The sequence below is a fragment of the Cylas formicarius genome, unplaced genomic scaffold (assembly GCF_029955315.1).
Source record: "Cylas formicarius isolate icCylForm1 unplaced genomic scaffold, icCylForm1.1 PGA_scaffold_4__25_contigs__length_36172078, whole genome shotgun sequence".
NCBI classification, from domain to species: Eukaryota; Metazoa; Arthropoda; class Insecta; order Coleoptera; family Brentidae; genus Cylas; species Cylas formicarius.
The window spans coordinates 782,945-803,223 of NW_026844334.1; the positions used below are offsets into that span (position 1 = coordinate 782,945).

A 20,279-nucleotide genomic window follows, 5' to 3' on the forward strand; every position below is an offset into this window, starting at 1 on the left:
AGTCAATGATATTCACTTTATGATGGGTGATAATTTAATAGGAGATTAAAAATAAGTGAAAAAAGGCAGACAAATTTCTTCATTTTTTATTCTTTCGAAGTAATTTGACCCATTGTGGATTACATCTAGAATGTCTAAGTCATCAATATACATCTCATATTCCTTTACGTCCATTTTAGCAACTCGTAATTATGTTTTTTCTGCCGCCACCACCACAAACCATCATCATTTTCCAAGCTAACATTCGCCTGATTATCTTAATAATTGGCCAAAATTTTCCAGTTAACTACTGGTTTATGAGTAAAATTCCGTTGGCGGATAAGAACATAGTTGCTTATAAAAAGATAATTTACAATATTATGCAGTTTTATCTTATTTATAAAAAAGAAGAAGAAAACGGCACATTAATCGTTACAGTGCATTTATTTCGGAACGATTAACAATTGTACGAGCGACAAACAACAAACATGCTGTACATTATTGCACTAGACAAATAAAGGGGGTTCCGCAACACATAACCTCAAACGCTTACAATCGCCCCCGATCCTTTTACGGGGTGCACATCCCATAAGCACCGGGGCCCACTTCGCGGGGCGCAGCACCCCCTAGAAGGATCGGGTCCCCCGCGGGAAGCGATTGTAAGTTTTTGAGGTTAGGTTGTTGCGGAACTTCGTTTGTTTATCTACTTATTGTGTTTTGGGGCTAGTAAGCAAAAATGCGGTCCTGCTTGTGCCCCAACTTTTCCAAGTTGGGAACGCAGGCGAAATTAATCATGGGCGGGGGGCCGCACATCAGCGTCACGGTGTCGTCAGACGCCGGAAACAGATGTTCCCTCAACATGTCCTCGTTTATGAACCCGGAACTGTACTTCCATCCTGCGAATTTAAACGTTTCCTGCAACGTCCGAATTTAGACGAAAAAAAAAATAATCAGACATATTAAGTGGCACCTAAATATTGGCAAAACTGCGAAAAAAAAACAATATTTAAAAAGATGATAGCTAAGAAAAAAATATATAATTATCGATCGAAATATTAGTTTTATTTTTCCCGATTTTCAAAATCTAGAAATTAAATATGGCGCCTATAAGAAAAATGAAACTTGACTTCGGCCGCACGCAACACAGTAGGCCTTTTTTTTCGCCGTATCCTTTTTTTATAAGAATTATTTCGTGTTTTTTTTTTCAAAAATGGACTTTTTTCTTTGTCACCCCGTATATTCGTGAGGGTAAAATAAAACCACGCCGGATTATTTTTTGGCATCTACATACGCTACGTTTCTTTCATTTAAGCGACGCTGTATCTTTCAGTGGACACCCTGTATGGCCGTAGAAGCTGGTCTGTTAAATTTAATGGCTTTAGATTAAGGTCCATAAGGAACACCAACAGCACAATTTTTCGCGGACGAAGTTTTCGTGGAGGAAAAAACGCGCTCCACGCTAATTAAATAAAAATACCGGCACCCGGGAATTTTCGAAACTAGCGGCAACGTCGCCTTACCTTCCGCGGGCTTGTCGAGAGTGTACCACAGTTTAAACTGGTTGGGAAACCGGTCCCGCACCTCCTCGAGCTCCTCCCGCAGCAGGATGTCCTGCTCGGTCTGGTTCGCGAACAAAATAGCCGCCTCGGTGACGTCGCGGTCGTCTTTCGCGATCTGCCTGATCAGCTGCAGTATGGGCGTGATTCCGACGCCGCCCGCGATCAAATTCACCCTGCCGACTTTGACGATGGTCGGCGGGTCTTTGCGCATCTTTTTGATCGAGAACGTTCCGGGGGCGACGTACTGGATCCGTCCGGACGGGCCCCTTATGTCGATCGTGTCGCCGATTTTCAACGACTCGATGTATTGCGTGAGCACCCCGCCGTCCGGGAATTTAGGGTGGACGTTCTTGAAGTACACCTGGGGAAACGTTGAGACGTTTGGCAACGTCGCGCGACTCGCGGTTCCGCCGTAACGTCAAACGAACGGTTGTCTTATGGGATTGCCCAATCCCATAAGACATACGTTCGCAAAAATTATCGATCGCTTGTGACGTAAGCAAAGTCCTCTAAAGCTGGGCGCCCACTGAATCCGCACAGACCGACCAGCACGGCCGGCAGTTTTTGATATGTACGTAAACGCATTGCACTTGCGCACAGATTTAGCGGATTAGACAATCCTATAAGGCAGGGGTTCCCAAAGTGTGCGCCGCGGCGCCCTGGTGCGCCGTAGAATGTAAAGAGGGGCGCCGTAAGTCCATCATCATTCATTATCCGAAACATGTCCGAAACAAATATACGCGGGTACCTTATTTGAGCCCTCGCATCTATAAAAACATAGTTACCTACTAACCATCGCGTCGCGGCGTTTCTCACTCGCCAAAAAACCTACGCCCGCGCCGCCCTGATACCCTACCCCCCCTCCTAAGTCTTTAGTAGCATCGGGCGAGCTGCGACGGACGGACGTGTCATAGTGTTTTCTTTCGCTTTGTTTTTCGTCAAATATCTCACGCAAAATGGACAGATTTTTATTAAATAAACAAGTTGGCAGTCCAAATGACAGTGATAATGCATCAACTAGTAATGGCAAGGAAGCAAAGAAGCGGAAATATCGTAAATACGATGATAGCTATTTGGACTTTGGTTTTACTTCAATAGAAGTTAATAATGAAGAAAGACCGCAGTGTGTGCTTTGTTTAAAAATATTGTCATCCGAAAGTATGCTTCCAAGTAAGTTAAAGCGACATCTTGAGACAATTCATCCAACTATGGTTGAAAAATCGCGTGATTTTTTTCACCGAAAATTACAAAATTTAAATAAAACAAAAAACGTATTCACTCAGCAAGCCTCAGTACCTAACAACGCACTGTTAGCATCATTCAAGGTAGCATACAGGGTGGCAAAATGCAAAAAACCTCATACTATTGCAGAAGAGCTTATTCTACCGGCTGCTCTCGACATGGTAAACATTATGGTTGGAGAATCGGCAGGAAAATTAATTTCCAAGGTACCCTTATCTAACAACACGATCGGTCGAAGAATCCATGACATAGCTGAGGATCTCAATTACCAATTAATAGAAAAAATCAAAAACAATTATTTTGGTTTGCAACTTGATGAGGCTACTGACAGTAATAATGATGCGCATCTTATTTGCTACGTACGCTTTCTGACTGACAATATTATTGTCGAAGATCTGTTATTCTGCAAAACCATTACCGAAAGTGCGAAGGCCCAAGACTTATTTGAAATTATTGACAATTTTTTTGTAGAAAATGGTTTGAATTGGGAAAAGTGTATTGGTATTTGTACTGATGGCGCTCGATCCATGTCTGGCAGGTATGGAGGAGTACAAGCGCTTATTCGTAAAAAAGCACCGAATGCTTTGTGGACCCATTGCATCATCCATAGAGAAGCTCTTGCATCAAAATCTATGAGCTCCGAACTTAACCAAGTACTGGAATCTGTAATTAACGTAGTAAACTACATAAAAACTAGGCCTCTTAAGGCCAGACTTTTTAAAAAACTATGCTTGGATATGGGGGCTGAGCATACGGCCCTGCTGTATTATTGCAATTCACGGTGGCTATCACGTGGAAATGTTTTATTTCGTGTGTTCGAATTACACGAAGAAATTCGAACTTTTTTACAGCAAGAACGTCATGAAAGCGCCAAATATTTTACTGAACCAGACTTTTTGTTAAAACTAGCATATTTGTGCGATATATTTGAGAAACTAAATAATTTGAATCTGTCTTTGCAAGGTAATAACACGCACATTCTGAAACTATCGGAGAGAATTGCGGCATTTAAAAAGAAACTACAGTTGTGGATAAATAAAATGAATGAAGGCGGCGGTCAAGATTGCTTCCCGCAGCTGTATAAATATGCGGCATCTAATGAATTGGTTGTCTCACCAGACCTGATTGCCCTCTTCACGGAACACCTATTGAAGCTCAGCGAATGGTTTTCGGCGTACTTTAAAGATGATGATGTTGAAAAATTTGCATGGATCAAAGATCCTTTCCACGCACAAGCTCCACCAGGGTTCACATCACAAGATGAAGAGAGTCTCATTGAGCTCTCTTGCGACAGCAGTCTTAAAACTAGATTCATCACTTCCGACTTGTTGGAGTTTTGGTTATCAATTCAAAATGAATATCCAAATTTAGCTTCAAAAGCTTTAAGAATTTTCATTCCGTTTGCAACGTCATATTTATGCGAGTCTGGTTTTTCAGCTGTAGCTGTAATTAAGAACAAATATCGCTCGAGAATCAATGTGGAGAAAGAAATGAGAGTAGCAGTGTCAAGTCTTATTCCCCGCTTTGAAAAACTGTGTGCATATCACCAAGCTCACCCATCACATTGATTTGACTGACAATCGTACATATTTTATTTTTGTTTTTCATAAGACTTAAGAAATACACAAGTTATTTCCAGTTTTAATTATTTTATAATATTAAAAAGTCTGTTTGATTGTAAGTGTTTTAATTTATAATCCTATCTAACCTAACTACTATCATAAACAATTATTATAGGTGCCTATTTCTTCTTTTTTAAAGAGCAGGGCGCCGTGATAAAGTACTAAATTTGTAACTGCGCCGCGGGATAAAAAAGATTGGGAACCCCTGCTATAAGGTATACGATTCTTGAGCGCGATGCATAGAATCTTCTTCTTCCTTTCCTTTTCCATAACGTGGGCACATCAACTAGGGCATTCGCCCAATGCATACAATTTAATGAATGTTTCGCTTTCGGTTAAAACGTTAACCAATTTAGCGTACAGGTAACTAAAAATCCGTTTTTGAGCACTACGAAAACGAAGTGCACCTTCAATTAAAATTCAAGCAGTTTTTATTTCTTGCTGTGATTAGATTAACGTGTTTTGTGGCTTTTAATATCAATTTATAATCGGTAGTTAGTGCTTGAGTGTTGTTTTCAAAGATTCGATGATTAATTCTCACTTCTTGGGAAAGATTCTGAAAAAATCTTAGTCTACAGCCTCGGGTGTAATTTTTATATGCAAAAAATTTGAAAAAAAAAATCGTTATTAAATCTTGATGTGTGGGATATAATTAGATCCCTAAAATTATATGATAAATATGTATGTGTGGTTGATAGTCAAAAATATCACGCAAAATAATATTGCGTGTGATTCACGTCTGTATGCGTCATCAAACACATTTTCCATTGCGTTAAATGCGATTGTTCTTTACATAAGAATAGAACCCCTTTTCTTTGCTTTTCACAAACAGTTGGGCAAGACTACTATAGTCATTCGCCCATTACAGACATCTGTGGAGTAATTTTTTGTTTTGGTCACAGACCAACACATAAAACAACTATAAGGAACACTTGTTCTCACCTTGCAAAAAAAGGACATTGACCGCCACCGAAAAGCTGGCCACTTCGAGATAATCTTGCAGTTTAGGTATTTGGTACATGGGATCAGAGATAAGTGGAATTGGTGAGCGCAACCATGGTTCTTTTTCGCATTTTTTCTTTTTAACATTTATTCTGTTCGCAACTTGTGCATATTTTCGGTCTTTAATTGATTAATATTGTCGATTTTAAATGATCAGAGAATTGGATGCTCCAAGGCCTAGGTTACTTTCAAATTAAATTCAAAATACGATTTTGAATAGTTCCGCTTGAATGACGTCATGAGGATCTCCCATTGACATCCAATCAAAGGAAACACAGCAAAACGTGACAGTTTGTGTAAATGTCAATGGAAATTGATCAATCCCGTCGAATATGCTGATAGTTTGACGAATGAAGTCAGCTATGGACCGGAAATGAAGATCAAGAAAACAACATGGTTAAATTTGTCGCATCTTTAAAAATTTGACTTCATCTATCCACACTCAAGGTCAGTCGAGTTTTCCATGAAATGTAAAACGACCACGCCCAAATTTTGCTATTTTGCGTAATTTCCCGGTAAAATCGAATAAATACAGCAGTTTGGCAACGCCGCGCACACAGTTAAAACTTCCCCATCTTCTACATAGGTAAACTGCGCTGTCACCGCCTTTTAAGGTAACGTTAACGAAACGAAAAGGTGCGAAAGCAAAACGCGAGGTTTGATTTTGAATTTCTCTTAAACTCGTGCCCCTTCTAATAGTTTAATCGCTAACCTTTATGACGAAATCGACGTATCCATGGTCGTCGTCCGACGACACCGGCGTGTAGGACCTTATGACCAAGTCGTCGCCGACTCTGGCGCTCAGCTGGACGTGCTGCCCCACGGGAAGACCTAAAAACGACGTTTACGCCCCACGCGGGTTAAAAAAAACACCAACGAGGCTCACCCAGCACGTGCTCTTTCGAAGGTAAACCGAACCTAAAGTTCCTCGTGTCGTGGCTGATGACGGTCTTCGCAACGAGCGGTATTTTGTACTTCGCTTGCGGGTCTTCCAGCAGAACCTTCTTGGCCTTGCCTGAAACACAGCGATACACGTAAGCCGTCAACCGCATCTATGTCAAAATGTCAAGGATGTTATTTAAGGTGGTTAGAGAACGAAAACGTATTGAACTCGCATACCTTTACCTTTCTTCTCTGATTTGGAAGAGTAGAGCCGGTACAGCACGAACGTCGTCACTACCACTCCAATTCCCAACGCTACGGGTAGCACCTGCAAGTCGAAATATGTTTGCCGGTATGGAAAAGAGTCCCGTGCGCCGTAGAAACGCAAATTTATCCGCAAACTCGCCATCGAAATCATCTATCCGGCTCCGAAAATAACATTTCACACCGCAGCCGTATTTTTAACGGTACCGTTTATTCTCAATAGCCGAAATTATTTTTAATCGCCTCTTCTAATTACCATTAAAGAGGTCAGCTTAAAATAGTAAACATGTGCATTGCGTATTCTGCCTGATTCTTCACTCGTTTTAGTAAAAATTTAGTTCTGATTATTTTCCGACTATTTTGACTTCCCTCGTACATTAAAGTTCAAAGATGAAATCATTTCAAGGACACTACGATCTTGAGAAATTGTTGCGGACGCGTTTTCATCACGCGAAATATTATTTTAATCCATAATCCGGCCAAGTTCGGAAATCTATGAAATGCACAACAAAAGCTCGAAAAAAAAACGCGATATTATTTGTTATTTTATTTACCCGCCAAGGTTCAGTAGCGGGGGGCTGAAAATATTGTTAATTAAACACAAACGTTCGCAGGTGCGTGAATTGTTTATCATATTTTATCATACAATAACGCTGCTTACCTGACTATTCTCTTCCTTTGCCATTTTAAACGGTCATAACCCACTAAAGCTAAGCGAATTACTCAAAAACCCGATGCGATTAAAAATGGCAACCTCTTTCAAGCAAACATCATACGTACCAGATTAATTGTTGATAATTTAGACATTCCCAAGATAAGTAATATTACATCACTGCAATTAAACTGTTTACAATAACCTCAAATCGAACGGTTATTTCTTTTGGCGTATCGCCCAAGTAGCCATAGAATTAAATCGATCCGCATTATGGGCGTGTGAAGCCGTACGCTTTTGTGGTGTATCTTGAAGGCGGAAACTCCGTGAACCTAACCTAAAAATCGAAATTTCTTAACGTAACGATGCCTAACAAATCGGCAAAGCAAGAGGCGGTGAAGGCGTACAGCGAATCGGCCGTAAGGAACAACCTGTCGATTGTGGAATACTGTAGAACATCTACGGCGGCTCTGTCCGGATGTACCGCAGGTGGTCGACGTCTTTAAATAGTTGAATTAGTAGGTAAAAGCCAGAGTGTCGTAGGTATTTTGGGATTGACCAGCTTACACGGCGCTTTGTTCTACGTCCTCTCGATTACGACGCTCTGGATATTGATTCTGTGGAAGGCCGGCTTTTCGAGCTGGCAGAAGTACTTTATCTCGAGGAAATCGTTGTTGGTGAGTGGCCTATTTGGCCAGCTCTTCACGTACATCCTCTGCTGGACGTTTATTTACGGCATGGTTCACGTTTATTAGTTTAATTTGCGTTGGTTTTGTTATTGGACTAGTCCTAAGGTAATCTGGTAAATAAATTATGGTTAGTATGTGTTTGGTATTATTTACTGTAATTTTATGGCGACAACGTTGCCGACCAGAATTGTACACGTTCTGTGGTTTAGGTTTGCGGATTTTTTTTGTGAGAGTTTTCAAAACGTCTTGACATATTTTCACCTTAATGTTCGATCGTCTGAGACGGTCTAAAAGTTGGTGTGTCAAGACATTCAGAATGATTTTAATTCGCATGTAAATCTTGAAGGTGTCGACGTAGACGGCCGTAGTTTTTGGAATTTGTTTTAAGCGAGTAAATAAATCTTAGAGCAGGTGAGTTTTCTGCGTTAATCTCAAGGGTTTGAGGTTAAGGTAGGTTGATGTGCATAAAATTGAATCTCCTATAAGAGTCGTAGAGATATAGAGATTCTGTCGAAAATTGGGAGAAGTCCCATTAATCATGAGCACGCGCGTGATTTGCACTCTCGTTTTTAACCGATGACCTTGCGGCAGTATTTTCTTAGATATGTCCTGATCCCATTAAATTGTCAAGCAAAAGTATTGGGATATCGCTGTGTAGAAAGAAAGTTGTGCGAATCATTTGTAGGGCAAGACGCAAATAAAGTTATATTGGTTTAATGAGATGGCCGAATGACCCTGTTAAATTTGGCTATAGAATGAAGAAGAACACTGATTACGAAGACGGTTGGAACGCTTTTATTCACTTTGTGAATTCATTTGAATACTTCTGAATCGCATTGAAGTAAATCTAATATTCGAGTTTTGGATTCGTTTTAAGGGGGTTAATAAATCTTAAAACGCAAGTGGTGATTTAAGTGCGGCGAAGGTTCGGGAACAAAAACATGTAGTATATAATTTTTTATAATCTTTTTAAGCACATTATTTACACAAATATATGTATACAAATATTTGACGCAAAATAATTGGACACGCAATTTAATGTAAATCTTCCCTCGAATTTCAGCAGATAGGAGTAAGAAAGAATGTCAAAGGCAAATTATTCGTAAGGAAAGAAGTGTTTAATGTTGTTCATCGTGCCAGAGTTCGTGGAGCGACTCACACAAAAAACCGTAGTTAACATTTGGAAAGCAGTTTTCTTTAAAAGTCCAAGAGAAGTTAGTGTTCAAAGTGTTCGCAAATGTTTGGACCCATGACAGGGTTCCAAGGAACAAGCCTCATCTATCGAAAGGGAATAAAAAATATGATCCATGCTACACTACGAAACCAGTAGTTTGGATGTCGTGGTATCATAGTACAGGGTGGTTTGTTTCAGAATTGAAAATTCGGTGTGGAGATGTTTGAAAGTAATCGAAGGCAATGGAAAACCAATCAAATACTAAATATCAGATTGAGATAAAACCTTGTGTTGTTAGAAAATGTTGATTAATTAGAATGCCTTTTGTCACTTTACAGAATAACCGGTACCATGGATCAGTATAAGTTTTAAAAAAAATATCATTTGCAGTGGCCATCTTGTACCTTGGACCTCGATCCAATAGAAAATCTGTTTTCCGTTAAAAAATGTAGTTTTTTTTTAAAAATAAATTTATTGTTTAAACTTATGATTGTGCTTAATGTGAAATCTCTCGTATATATCTCTTCCTATTAGTCCGCAGTCACTGTATTTGCGGTTTTCTGTCGTCAGTATTCAACAACCTCCATATTATGTCGAAAATAGGTGGGGCGGCGACCTGTTTTCAAACGAGCTTGTTAGATCGCGTGGGGAGGTCCCAAAACGGTGGGGGTAAAGTCCAAAAGGGCGTCGAAGCCCCCGTGCAGGACGCACACCCTGGGAACGCCGCACCGGAGCAGAAACTTGGGGAACTGGGAAAAAAAACATACGGATATAGTCCCCTCATCCCTTACGTAGCCGGAGGGAGACTATACCGAGTGTTTTTTCCGACTTACCTGTTCCAGATCGCTTTCATGGTCGCCGATGACGACGACGGTTTTCCCCGCGGTCGCCTTCAGCGTCGCGCTGTGATGGCCGACGTTGTCGATTGAATTCTCGGTAAAGGAGACGCTCGATGAGGGCACGTTAACGCTACCGACGACGGCGCCCCTGGAAAATCTTAAAGGGGCAGTATTTTTTGTTGCCCCCCCATTCCCCTTTTCGTGACTTACACGTTCGGGGTGCGAATATCGACGACTAACAATGTTGCCGGATCGTTTCGGATCGCGTCGACGAAGTCTCGAGCGTCGATTCGCGGACACCTTTCCTTTTTCAATTCCTCCAGCGGCGTCGATTTCAATTCCTTGAAACGGGGACCGTTTTTTAAGCCGCGTCTCGTTTCGCAGAAGAAACGTCGATTTTAAATCGGAAGAAGATTTTTTTTTATGTCCAGTGCATACGTAGAAAAACGAAGATGAAATACGTACATAACCTCGAAATTGTTGACAGAAGAAACGTCAACCTTAAATCGTTAACATCTGCGTAAACCCTTAAATGTTGGTTTTAATTTTTCAGGAAGTTTTTCTTATTATATCAGCGCATTCGCTGAAAAGCGAAGATGAAATACGTACATAAAATCGAAATTGTTGATAGAAAAAACGCAAGTTGTTGTGTTTTCTGTCAATGCATTTGAAGGCGAATTAAACCATCCATCGTATTTGGTGTTCTGTGAACAATTAAAATAATTTAAACTAGTGAGTAGTGCGCTTATGTTTGTGTTAATTGTATTTCTGTAAAAAAAAACTTGGACAAAACAATGTTTTTAAGCTGTAACAAATACTTTAAAATTTTATGAGCTTGAGTGGCAAGAACTGAGAAAAACAGTATTTTTAACCTTAAACAAAGACTTAAAAGTTAGGAGGTAAGCTCAAAATATTACACATAATAATATAGGTAAAGGTAAGAAATACATTTTTTTACCTTTTTCAGCGGGGTAAGTTACATCAAAAAATTGTTAAAAGTGTGGGACTTAAAAATATGCACATAACCTCGAAATTGTTGATAGAAGAAACGTCACAGTGTTTTATATCGTTAAATCCGGCGTAAAGCCTTTGAAATCCTTAAACGTCGATTATAACCTTTCGAAGGAAATTTTTGCTTATTATGTCACGCGCATTCGGAGATGTGTGAGGACGATGAATGGCATTTTATTCGGACTGGACATTTGCCTGCTCTCTGCGTAAATAATGGCACTATTATCTGGAAATATGAAGTTAAAAATGAAGAAAATCCTAAAAATGCTGACATGAAGCGCCCCCTACCGACTCGTAAAAGAACTAATATCGCGATATTAACATGCCAGTCGGAGCTCCTATAAATACTCTTAAAAAATAAGCTAAATCGGATCAGCCAAAAAAAAGTTATTCATAACTTTTTCTAAACCAAATATTTGACCCTTCCCCCACCCTTAATTCGACGAGATAGAAAAAAATAGTTCAAACCAAAAAGTTTCCTTTTCTAGAGCAGATTACGTTAAAGCTAATTTCGATATAGGTTAATTTGGGATATTTTTGAGAAAACTCGTTTTTTTTCTATTTTACGGTAGAGGTTGCGCGCCCTGGCGGCCATTTGATGAACTTGAAAATAATTTCCATCTATTTCTCTTGGCCGATTTAGCTATAAATGAATTATATTGATTTATGATACTGCGCATGTGTACTTACCCTATAACGGTCGTCTTCGCGCGGGTCGTAGTCGTGGCGTCGGACGGTGACGCTCCGCGGCGTCCCGACGAACGTCTCACTGGAAAGGGCGACGCACCTCTCGATATCGACCTCGGGTAGATCGGAGAACAGCAGAATGCACTCGTTGAACCCTGACGCCAGCAGACGCCTCCTCAGCTGCGTCAAAATGGACAGGCCTACGTGGAGGGGGAACGACGAATCGCCCAGCAGCAGCCGGTCCCACAGATGGAGGATCTTGTAGAGCGGGAACACGTCTGCGTCACTCGGCGGTTAGTCGTTAAGCGCAACCGGTACGCCAAGGGCGAGCTTACGCGAGAACAGCGTCAGGAACCACGGGATCGCGAAGAGCTGCGGGTAAAAGTTGATGTCGTGGAGGTGGTTGGCCAGGGGCGGGTCGTGGAACGCGATCAGCTGCGAGAACTTGGCGAGGTACTCCTCGATCACCGCGGAATTGTCTTTGAGGAAGAAACCGTGCAGGTATTTGGGCACGAATGCGGACAAACAGGCGAACGCCTTTGCTGGAAGGGACGACGTTTAAAGCGGGAAGAAGGGTTCTTCGGTGACGTCATACCTTCGTCGTTGAAGTTTAGGTAGAGGAAGGGGGCGGTGAGGGAGTCGAGACCTTGCCAGTACACGTACTGGGTGTTTTGGTTGACCCACGCCTTCAGCACTCGTTTTAATTTGCCGTGGCCCTCGGACGATGAGAGCAGCTCGTTGTACTGGTGACATCTGGGGATGTCGACCTCTATCTTTAGGGGGGAAAAAATCGACGTTTCTGTCGGGGACCACTCAAAGACGCACATACGGCAAAATGGGTCCTTTCGAGCTATAGATGGCTCTCTATTCTCTCCGTGTTTCGCTCAAGTGTCACGGTAGTTTACGTCGAAATATTTCACAGTTACAGTTCGTTTGTGTATCGACGTTAATGTATTTTAAGCAGTTTTTTTAGACGGACCTTAAAGCTACAGGTATTCATGACTAAGTAGTTTGCGTAGTTCATATTTTTTTTTTTTATTGCTAGACTAGTTTTCGTGGTAAATTTCAAACGCCATTTTAAGTTAGAATTTAAAAAAAGGCCCGCGAGAGAAGGACCTTTTTTTCCACAGTGAAGTCCGGATATAGTGAACTCGAAAGTTGATCTGTCATGTTTATCAGCAACATTTTCCTATAGTGACCCTTCAGGGGATGGATTATGCTTTGATCCATGGGCTGCAGTTTTGAACTGGTATTGGGTGGCATAAAAACCAGTTTGATTTGGTTCAATCTGTATCCCATTGGAACAGCTCTTCGGTAAATAAGTCAGCTGTCATCCACGCTTTGCCGTTTGAACTGTACTCGACTTGTAGGGTCTTGTTTTTAAAATATTTTGGATTTACTGGTTTTGCCTTTTCTGTCCCAGACATGTTTGCAATAACCAGAACTGTCATTCGAACCTTGGACAAACTTTCTCCTTGGAATTTCAATGTATTATAGGAGGTTAGTTTGTACAAAAGGTTGCTCTCATCAACTGATACAGACTCACCAACAATTTTTCCTCCAGAGATACAATTCCCCTTCTTGGAACTTTCAATCCAACTTCTGGAACACGCAAAGTCTCTTCCTTCCAGTCTACTTCCCACTTCACTTGCATTTTCCTGTAGAACTGGGCCACTTATTTGAACATTTTCTATTTTTTTTTTGGGTAAACACTTTAAAAGTCCCTTATTGACGCCTCCATGAGCTGATTTTCTGGGCGTTTTACAATTCGCATTCACTTGACCATGGGACGAGAGAATCCTATCTTTTTTTCCAGGTAATGGAGACTTTGTTTCATACCACTTTAAATTTTTTGTATAACATCGTATTTTTCTTTCAAAGTTAACGCTTTTCGGTTTTGCTTCTCCATTTGAAGGTCTGCCATCGATACCCTCCACGAGATCTCAATCGCAACTGAGATCAAAACACAAATGTGCTTAAGGGGGAACCCCCGTAAAAGTTCATTAAAAACGGAAAATGTATCTTAATCTTGACGAAATTTAGTTCACTGTATCAGAAAGTTCACTATAAACAGTAAAGATTTACATTTGTCTCATGAGACCTTTTGAGTGTATTTCAAAAAGTGTTCATTATAACCGAGTGTTCACAATAAACGGGTTTACTATATCCGAATACCACTGTGGTTTGTGTTATTATTCTATTGCTAGCTATCCCAAATCATCCATTTTTAATATATCTGCAGTCTTAAAGGGCTACCCCATCTAGCGGCCCTTTTATGAACCTGGAAATGATTTCCAGCTTTTTCTTTTGCCGATTTACAAATATTTTTCTGACCGGCGTCCTTTATCTTTATTATTAACTAACCCAGTACAGTTGCGTCAGTTTTGTACTGAAATACCGTTAACACGTTAAATATTAACTTGATGAAAATGTTTTCGTCGCTGAAAAGTATCTATGTTGCCGTATGTGCGAAGGCGGGAGACCCGCAACCGATTCGTACGTGTGATCGATTGATGTGATTAGACATAAAAATCAGTTTTCAAGTCTCCTCGCCTCTTGGTGTGGCTCCTTTACCTGCCGATCGGTAGGAAAGTACGTGTGCTTGTCTATCTTGGAGTACTCCTCCTTGTAGTAGGATTTAATGTCGAGCAGGGCCGCCCAGATGTCGCCCCTTAAAAATGGCGGCACGTCTTTGGCCGCTTCGCGGGCAATGAGCGCCTTCGTGAATGGATAACCCTGGATAGCTCAACAAGAATGAAGGAGGGTTGCATAAACAACTATATACAATACTTTTCACAAAACTTTTGGATTCCTCCTGCGTCGGTTTTTGTTGAGTCGAATTAGCTAGTTGTTGAATCGAATAAAATGTTACGTCCGGTTTCGTGATCGTGTTCGATAACTGCCGATGGGCTTAAGGCCCTTTCATGTTCTTTGAGCCTAGTTGATATTTTTCTTCCGGTCTCTACAATGTATTCTTCGCCGCATATGCATGGAATGCTGCAAACTCCTTTCACCTCAAATGGAATTTTGTCTTTGTATTTCCTTTTAAATATTTAGTATCACTCAGGTGCATTAACTACCATTTGTGCGTCCTGGTGCACTACTCAGTAGTTTCGAAGCACTACTAAGTAGGGAAAACTACTATTTGGAACAAAATGCTGTAAACTCCTGGCACCTCAAAATTTTTGAACAAGTGGTAAATCTGGTTCTGACGTTATACTTCTTTAGAACTTTTGATATGTGGTCAGTGATGTTTTGAGTATAAGGAAGAACCACAGTGGCAAGTGTAGGATTGCTCTCGGTCTCATTGCTATGGGAAGGTTGTGGTGAAGTAAATTTTTTGATGGAACGCTTAGTATCTTTAATGTGGAAATTATTAGAGAGAAGAGCAGAGGTAAGGTGTTTTAATTCTGGGATTCTTGACCCGCTTCGAACAATATATACGCAGGTACAGTTTCGGCTCAACAACAACCGACGCAGTGGAAGTTTCTTTGAAAAATACAAAATACTGTGTGTGTGTGTGTGCAAAATACCAGCTTATTCCGTTGAGAATTAAAAGCCCACTGCGTAAAAATCACTACCATTATTTTACCGCGTTGGATCCTTCCTCCAAGTTTCCGAACACCCTGTATAGTGTTATAACCTATCGGTCATTCGTAAAGAAGAAAGTCTTATGATATCCAAAGTTAAATGATCGCTATGAACTAAAAGTTCAGACTGTTTCGACAACACCGTGTCTTTATCAAAACATTTGATTTGTTTTTTGATATTGTATTAGCTTGCTTATAAAGTATTATATCATATATTGTAAAACCCACTACAAAATCTATCTATACAATAATTTTTGTTAAAGCACAAAACAATCGACTGTTATAGGACATACCAGTCCTTTAAGAATTCCATTTCGCTAGTTGGGAGGAAGATAGAAGAGATAGAGTGTGTGTTGCCAAATTTCCTAAAATATTACGGAGTTCGCGTGTTACAATTGCTCTTACGTGGAGAAGCCGCCGAAGCAGTATGACGCGGTGCAGCTGGTACTCGGGATCTTTTTCCTTGATGACCAGCGGGAGACCGGTCGCGTCGTAAGGGGGCGGGTCCGCGTTGGTTATGACGTCAGAATCGCTGTGTATCAGCGGGTAGTACGCCGGATGGGGCACGTGTGAGAATCGCTGGTACAACGTTTCGAGCGGAATCCGCACCACCTTCGGGTCGTACAGGGTGGATGAGTTGCGTTCTTGGCCGAGGACGGCGCCCTCTATCAGCACCAAGCTGAAATTCGAACTGTTTTCCGATCTCCGGCTCGCAGAAAATGTACAACCGTTAAGATAACGTGAGGTTCCGAAACTGCTATTGCTGTTGACGATTTGAATATAGTAACACGTCGAATATGTGAGGTATCGTCACATATCGAGGAAGAAGCTAGTAATCTGGGTCCGCCAGTAAACGAAGAAAAACAAAATATATGGTAGCGACCAGAGTTCCGAGGCTCTCTCAACATCTTCGATCCGTCAAAGACGGGTTAAGATGCCAACTAAGCTCAAAGAACATCAGAGAACTCTTCAGCAGTTGTCATTCTTCTACCAACGAAAAATCCGAAAGTCTATAGAATTCTATAACCAATCTAACAATCTTAACCGCGACTCAGCTTTTTACCTGTCACCAATATGGGAATCGGTCATCCGAGATAGTGTTATTGCCTTTCGTTTAGCTCCGCCCCTCTCGAACAAAATATAATCTGGTACGGAGTAAAATACGAGCCCAGTTTCAGTCAAGCTCTGAAGAAGCCAACAGGTTGATTGGCGAAACGTTTTAACAGACATCGACGCAAGAGGAATCCGGAAGTTTTGTGAAAAGTATAAATAAACTTGTATTTGAAATAAAGATGCTTGGACTCCAAAATGACGAAACAACAGAAACACTGACAAAGACGACCTTTTGGCAGAAGATCAATGGACTTATCTAGAATTAGACTCCAGCAGTAGGAATAAGATGCGCAGTGATCATATGGTAACATTAGAAGACTACAGATTAATAAAGACAACATCTTTCGGTAGAAGATCAATAGACTTATCTAGAATTGGACTCCAGCAGTAAGAAACTAACCACGGAGTTGACGGGTCAAGAAAGAGGAAGAAGGAAGTTAGGTTCATTTACAATTGGCAGCTAATACCTACCTAGGCAGGGACAGTACGGGCGGACTGGATCGGATGAAGCCCTGTTTTTTCAACTCCTGGAATACGTCGCCTCCGGCGAGCTGCCACCAATGGTAGAGCTCGTGGATCGTGAACACTTGGAAAGGTTGGCGAACCTTGCTTTCGTTCGCGGAGCTAGTTTTAGCTAGTTCGGCGAACGCGTCGCTGGCGAGCAACTCCTCGCACGTAGGTCTGTCGCCGGGATATAAGCTCAGACACTTCTCGATCAACCCTTTCAAGTCGTCGGGCAGATCCTAAAAGCAACGTTGCCGGTTTGCGCTCGGTTTGGCAGATCGTCTGCCGCCGTACCGTGTAGGCTTCGTAACGGTTGTGTTCCCTGGCGATTTTCTCGAATATCGAGCCGTTCGACTGCAACAGGCTCGATATTTTCCTAATTCGCTGGCCGAGGTTCAAGGAGGCCCACAGGATTTTGTTCAAGACAAGCTCCGCCAGGCAGATGCCCAACGACCATAGATCGGCCTTCGGGTCGGCCAAACGACCTTCGGTACCGCCCAAGTACACCTCGGGCGCGGTATAGTGCGCTTGCCTTAAAAAAGTGTATATACGTTCGGGGAATTTCGGGAGAGCCGGCAACGCCGCCCGGTTTCTTATGACCCGACCCAAAGAGGCTACGTAAATCAAGATGAGTGGGGTGAACTGGAATCACGAGCGTGCGAGATAAAAATTGTCATTAAATATTAAATAAAGTAACGAACGAAGTTGAGTTAAAAAAAGACTGTTTTAGCTCATTTTGCAGATAAACCAAAAGAATATTTTTTTAAAGAGATTGAGTTGTTAATAAAGAAGAGTGTATTGAAGTTAAGGGGAGTTATATTGAAAAATAATTGTTACTCGACTTTGTTTCTTTCATATTCAGGCCGGGAAATTTCGGCGCTGCCCTCGTATGTATAGTACTGAGTTGTTTTTAAACTAATCAAGCAAACGTTTTTGGAGAGCGCGTTGACCTTCGTGGTCTAAAAACTCCAGCATTAAATATTTTTGGAAAACCTTCTCGTTTTAAAAAGATGTCGATGAAACTTTCAAAATTCGAGCTTTTGGTGAGGTGAAGGTTAAACAATTCCCCCAGGATTTCGAGAGCGCCTAAAAGTGCATTTCTTATTAACCATATTGCTATAAGATTAACAAGATGTACCGTACGTTCGATTTATCTTGATAACATTTTAATTGGCTGTAACTTTTCTGTTTTTAATGACATCAAGGAAAACAAAAAAACGTCTTGCTGATATATTTAGGGGTAAATGTCCTATTTATTGTTCTATTTGCTGCCTGTTTGGAGGAGCTCTGGATAAAGTCTAATATACTGACGAAGGGATGCACTTGAGTAAGACCACATCAAGTGGACCCCCCACTTACAACTTGATCCTAAAAATTTAATCTATATATATTTTTTATAAGTACCTATGATGGAAAATTGATGCCCCAAAAAAATTTTTAAGCACTTTTAATTAAAAAATGGATTAAAAATCAACCGTAAGAGATAAATTTATGGAATTTTCAGCATCCACGGTCAAATGTCTACACTTTAAGAATATATTAACGACTTCAAATTATTTGTTTACTTTCGTATTATTAACTAACTTCTAAGTTAACAAATGAATCTTCAATCCATTTAAGTTTAAAGATTCCGGAAGAATATTTCAGTGCTCGTCATTAGTTTAAACAAAATGAATTTATTTATGACAGCGCGCCGGGCGCCGAGCGTCTCGAACTGCATTGAAGGTTTCATCAGTGACAATTTAAAATAATAACACCAAACATTATTATAAAAAAAAATTATTATTATTTATGTTACCAATTTCATTATTACAAACCATTGGAAATTTTTTCACTAGAATGCAGGCTCGTTTCAGAGGATGAAAGAGTATTTTTGAAATTTTTTTTCTGAGACGCAGAGGATCCGGAACTTTTATTTGAACCATTTTTCCGGTTATATACACGGTTTTTCAATTATAGACAAAAATTCAAAAATTATTAGTCTTAAATCAAAATTGAATATATAACAAATATGGCTAATTGGATGAAACCGTACCATAGGCGGCATCAATTTTTGTATTTCCGGTTTTCGTCTATCACATACGCTGGTCGAAATATTTGAAAAAATCCATGGGAAAATCGCTATCTAAATGCGATGACGTCATCGACTATTACACCGCACTGCATAGTTTCAGAAAAAATTTTTTCCCAAAAACCGTGACTCTAAAGCATCGGAGCAGTTTGCATTGTCTCTAAACGTGTGTCAAGTGTGTTTAACTTAACTATTTAAAATATCAATATAGAAACTTTGATGTGGTGACATTATAATCCCCACGCGTCACTGGCCCTCTCGGAAATTATTCTCTCCCGCCTTACGTGGTTACCATAGCAACCATTAATAATTAGGCAACGAGAGCGGTCTCTACAAGTTGTCCGTATACGTTTTTTTTATTATTAACCGCTCAAAAAACGTAGAAAGGGGGCGTAGCCCGGCCAAATAAAATCACCCGGCGATAAAAATAAAAAAAAAAAATTTTTCAAGAAAAAAAAAATTTATGACCCCGACGTGATTTGAACACGCAACCTTCTGATCTGGAGTCAGACGCGCTACCGTTGCGCCACGGAGTCGCATGGAACTTTCGACGATATTCGCGCATTTAAGCCGGAAACATAACCTAATCGGACAATTATTGCAAAAGTACTCACAGTATAGGAAACGAAACCAGCCGCCCGCAATGCGTCATGTAATACAGCCCGTAATTGAACAGTTTCACGTCGCCGTTCTCCTGAAGCAGGATGTTATCGTTGCTCAAGTTTCGGTGCACGATTTTGTTTCGGTGGAGCTCCGCGAGCCCTGTCAGCACTTGGTGTGCAATTTTTACGATCCGCTCGTTGGAGAATTCGTTTTTGCTCACGAACCCGGACAAGGGTTCGCCGCAATATTGCGAGACAACGACGGTGCGCTCTAAAAGGGGCGTCGAAGTACCAGGGCCAAAAAACCTTCCGTTGCTCCTTACCGTGCTTTCCTCGAATGATATCTAAGTACCGGCACAGAAACGGGCTGTCGATCGTCTTTAAAATCTGTGCCCGCCCCACAATGATTATCGAATTAGGCGTGAGGGGCAGACCGTTGCTCCCACAGGTGTCCCCTTTGTGTTGTTTGGCGAAAAAAGTGATCGAACCGAATTGCATCTCGGGATTCCGCAAAATGGAGGCCGTCATACCGACGGTCATCGTTTCGTGAGTGAGAAAATCGTTTAAGGAACGCTTTCAACTAAATCCCGTTCGCACATAACCTTATTGTTCCGTTTACAAACATAACCGCGTAAGCCGGGCCAATATATTGGTTAGTCGCGAGGCCAGTCGCACCATAGTGTTTTGGTGGTTAGGTTATTTCGAACAAGGGTTGGTTGGCTGAATAGAATTTGATTATCATGTTGGTTTCTTTAGAATGTAACCGAAGCTGGTTTCCATTCACGTATCTACTTATA

At 41.0% G+C, this 20,279-nt stretch overlaps 3 protein-coding genes and 1 non-coding gene across 12 annotated transcripts; 1 reads left to right on the forward strand and 3 right to left on the reverse strand.

Annotated features, from left to right (window-relative positions):
• Positions 1-404: 404 nt before the first annotated feature.
• Positions 405-7,458, reverse strand: LOC132701569 (NADH-cytochrome b5 reductase 3). 4 transcript variants are annotated; one of them, XM_060669627.1, is made up of 6 exons: positions 7,331-7,458; positions 6,530-6,614; positions 6,291-6,419; positions 6,117-6,235; positions 1,500-1,899; positions 405-875 (listed from the first exon to the last, which is right to left on the reverse strand). In XM_060669627.1, exons 1-6 carry the CDS (start codon positions 7,355-7,357, stop codon positions 703-705), a joined length of 933 nt encoding a protein of 310 aa, XP_060525610.1. In that variant the 5' UTR covers positions 7,358-7,458; the 3' UTR covers positions 405-702. The 4 variants fall into 4 exon arrangements, with proteins under 4 accessions (XP_060525610.1, XP_060525608.1, XP_060525609.1 ...); XM_060669625.1 differs by having other exon boundaries at positions 6,524-6,614; XM_060669626.1 differs by having other exon boundaries at positions 6,524-6,614; positions 7,212-7,351.
• Positions 7,459-7,540: 82 nt separating this feature from the next.
• LOC132701570 (ER membrane protein complex subunit 6) lies at positions 7,541-9,430 on the forward strand. 4 transcript variants are annotated; one of them, XM_060669630.1, is made up of 4 exons: positions 7,541-7,691; positions 7,746-8,302; positions 8,577-8,837; positions 8,955-9,430. In XM_060669630.1, the coding sequence occupies exons 1-2, from the start codon at positions 7,568-7,570 to the stop codon at positions 7,955-7,957; spliced, it is 336 nt and encodes a 111-aa protein (XP_060525613.1). In that variant the 5' UTR covers positions 7,541-7,567; the 3' UTR covers positions 7,958-8,302; positions 8,577-8,837; positions 8,955-9,430. The 4 variants fall into 4 exon arrangements, with proteins under 4 accessions (XP_060525613.1, XP_060525615.1, XP_060525612.1 ...); XM_060669632.1 differs by having other exon boundaries at positions 8,577-8,816; XM_060669629.1 differs by having other exon boundaries at positions 8,577-9,430.
• Positions 9,431-9,573: 143 nt separating this feature from the next.
• On the reverse strand, positions 9,574-20,108 carry LOC132701568 (TBC domain-containing protein kinase-like protein). 3 transcript variants are annotated; one of them, XM_060669622.1, is made up of 12 exons: positions 19,806-20,108; positions 19,495-19,753; positions 17,104-17,341; positions 16,777-17,048; positions 15,598-15,871; positions 14,177-14,338; positions 12,198-12,375; positions 11,938-12,144; positions 11,606-11,880; positions 10,115-10,245; positions 9,899-10,061; positions 9,574-9,814 (listed from the first exon to the last, which is right to left on the reverse strand). In XM_060669622.1, exons 1-12 carry the CDS (start codon positions 20,020-20,022, stop codon positions 9,701-9,703), a joined length of 2,490 nt encoding a protein of 829 aa, XP_060525605.1. In that variant the 5' UTR covers positions 20,023-20,108; the 3' UTR covers positions 9,574-9,700. The 3 variants fall into 3 exon arrangements, 2 of the variants coding, with proteins under 2 accessions (XP_060525605.1, XP_060525606.1); XR_009618789.1 differs by lacking the exon at positions 9,574-9,814 and adding an exon at positions 10,514-11,141 and having other exon boundaries at positions 9,919-10,404; XM_060669623.1 differs by lacking the exon at positions 9,574-9,814 and having other exon boundaries at positions 9,919-11,141.
• Positions 19,345-19,416, reverse strand: Trnaw-cca (transfer RNA tryptophan (anticodon CCA)). The gene has a single exon. It is a non-coding gene; the product is annotated as a tRNA-Trp (tRNA).
• Positions 20,109-20,279: the final 171 nt, after the last annotated feature.

Excerpts from the sequence above, each read along its gene's own strand:
- LOC132701569 (XM_060669625.1), bottom strand. The coding sequence starts at position 7,357 with ATGTCTAAATTATCAACAATTAATCTG. Across the intron at positions 6,615-7,330 it reads AATTATCAACAATTAATCTG|GTGCTACCCGTAGCGTTGGG; the intron begins GTACGTATGATG and ends TTCGACTTGCAG. Across the intron at positions 6,420-6,523 it reads ATCAGAGAAGAAAGGTAAAG|GCAAGGCCAAGAAGGTTCTG; the intron begins GTATGCGAGTTC and ends GCTGTGTTTCAG.
- LOC132701570 (XM_060669629.1), top strand. The coding sequence starts at position 7,568 with ATGCCTAACAAATCGGCAAAGCAAGAGGCGGTGAAGGCGTACAGCGAA. Across the intron at positions 7,692-7,745 it reads TCTGTCCGGATGTACCGCAG|GTATTTTGGGATTGACCAGC; the intron begins GTGGTCGACGTC and ends AGAGTGTCGTAG.
- LOC132701568 (XM_060669622.1), bottom strand. The coding sequence starts at position 20,022 with ATGACCGTCGGTATGACGGCCTCCATTTTGCGGAATCCCGAGATGCAA. Across the intron at positions 17,342-19,494 it reads CTGGTTTCGTTTCCTATACT|GCAAGCGCACTATACCGCGC; the intron begins GTGAGTACTTTT and ends CACTTTTTTAAG. Across the intron at positions 9,815-9,898 it reads ATGAAAGCGATCTGGAACAG|TTCCCCAAGTTTCTGCTCCG; the intron begins GTAAGTCGGAAA and ends TTTTTTTCCCAG.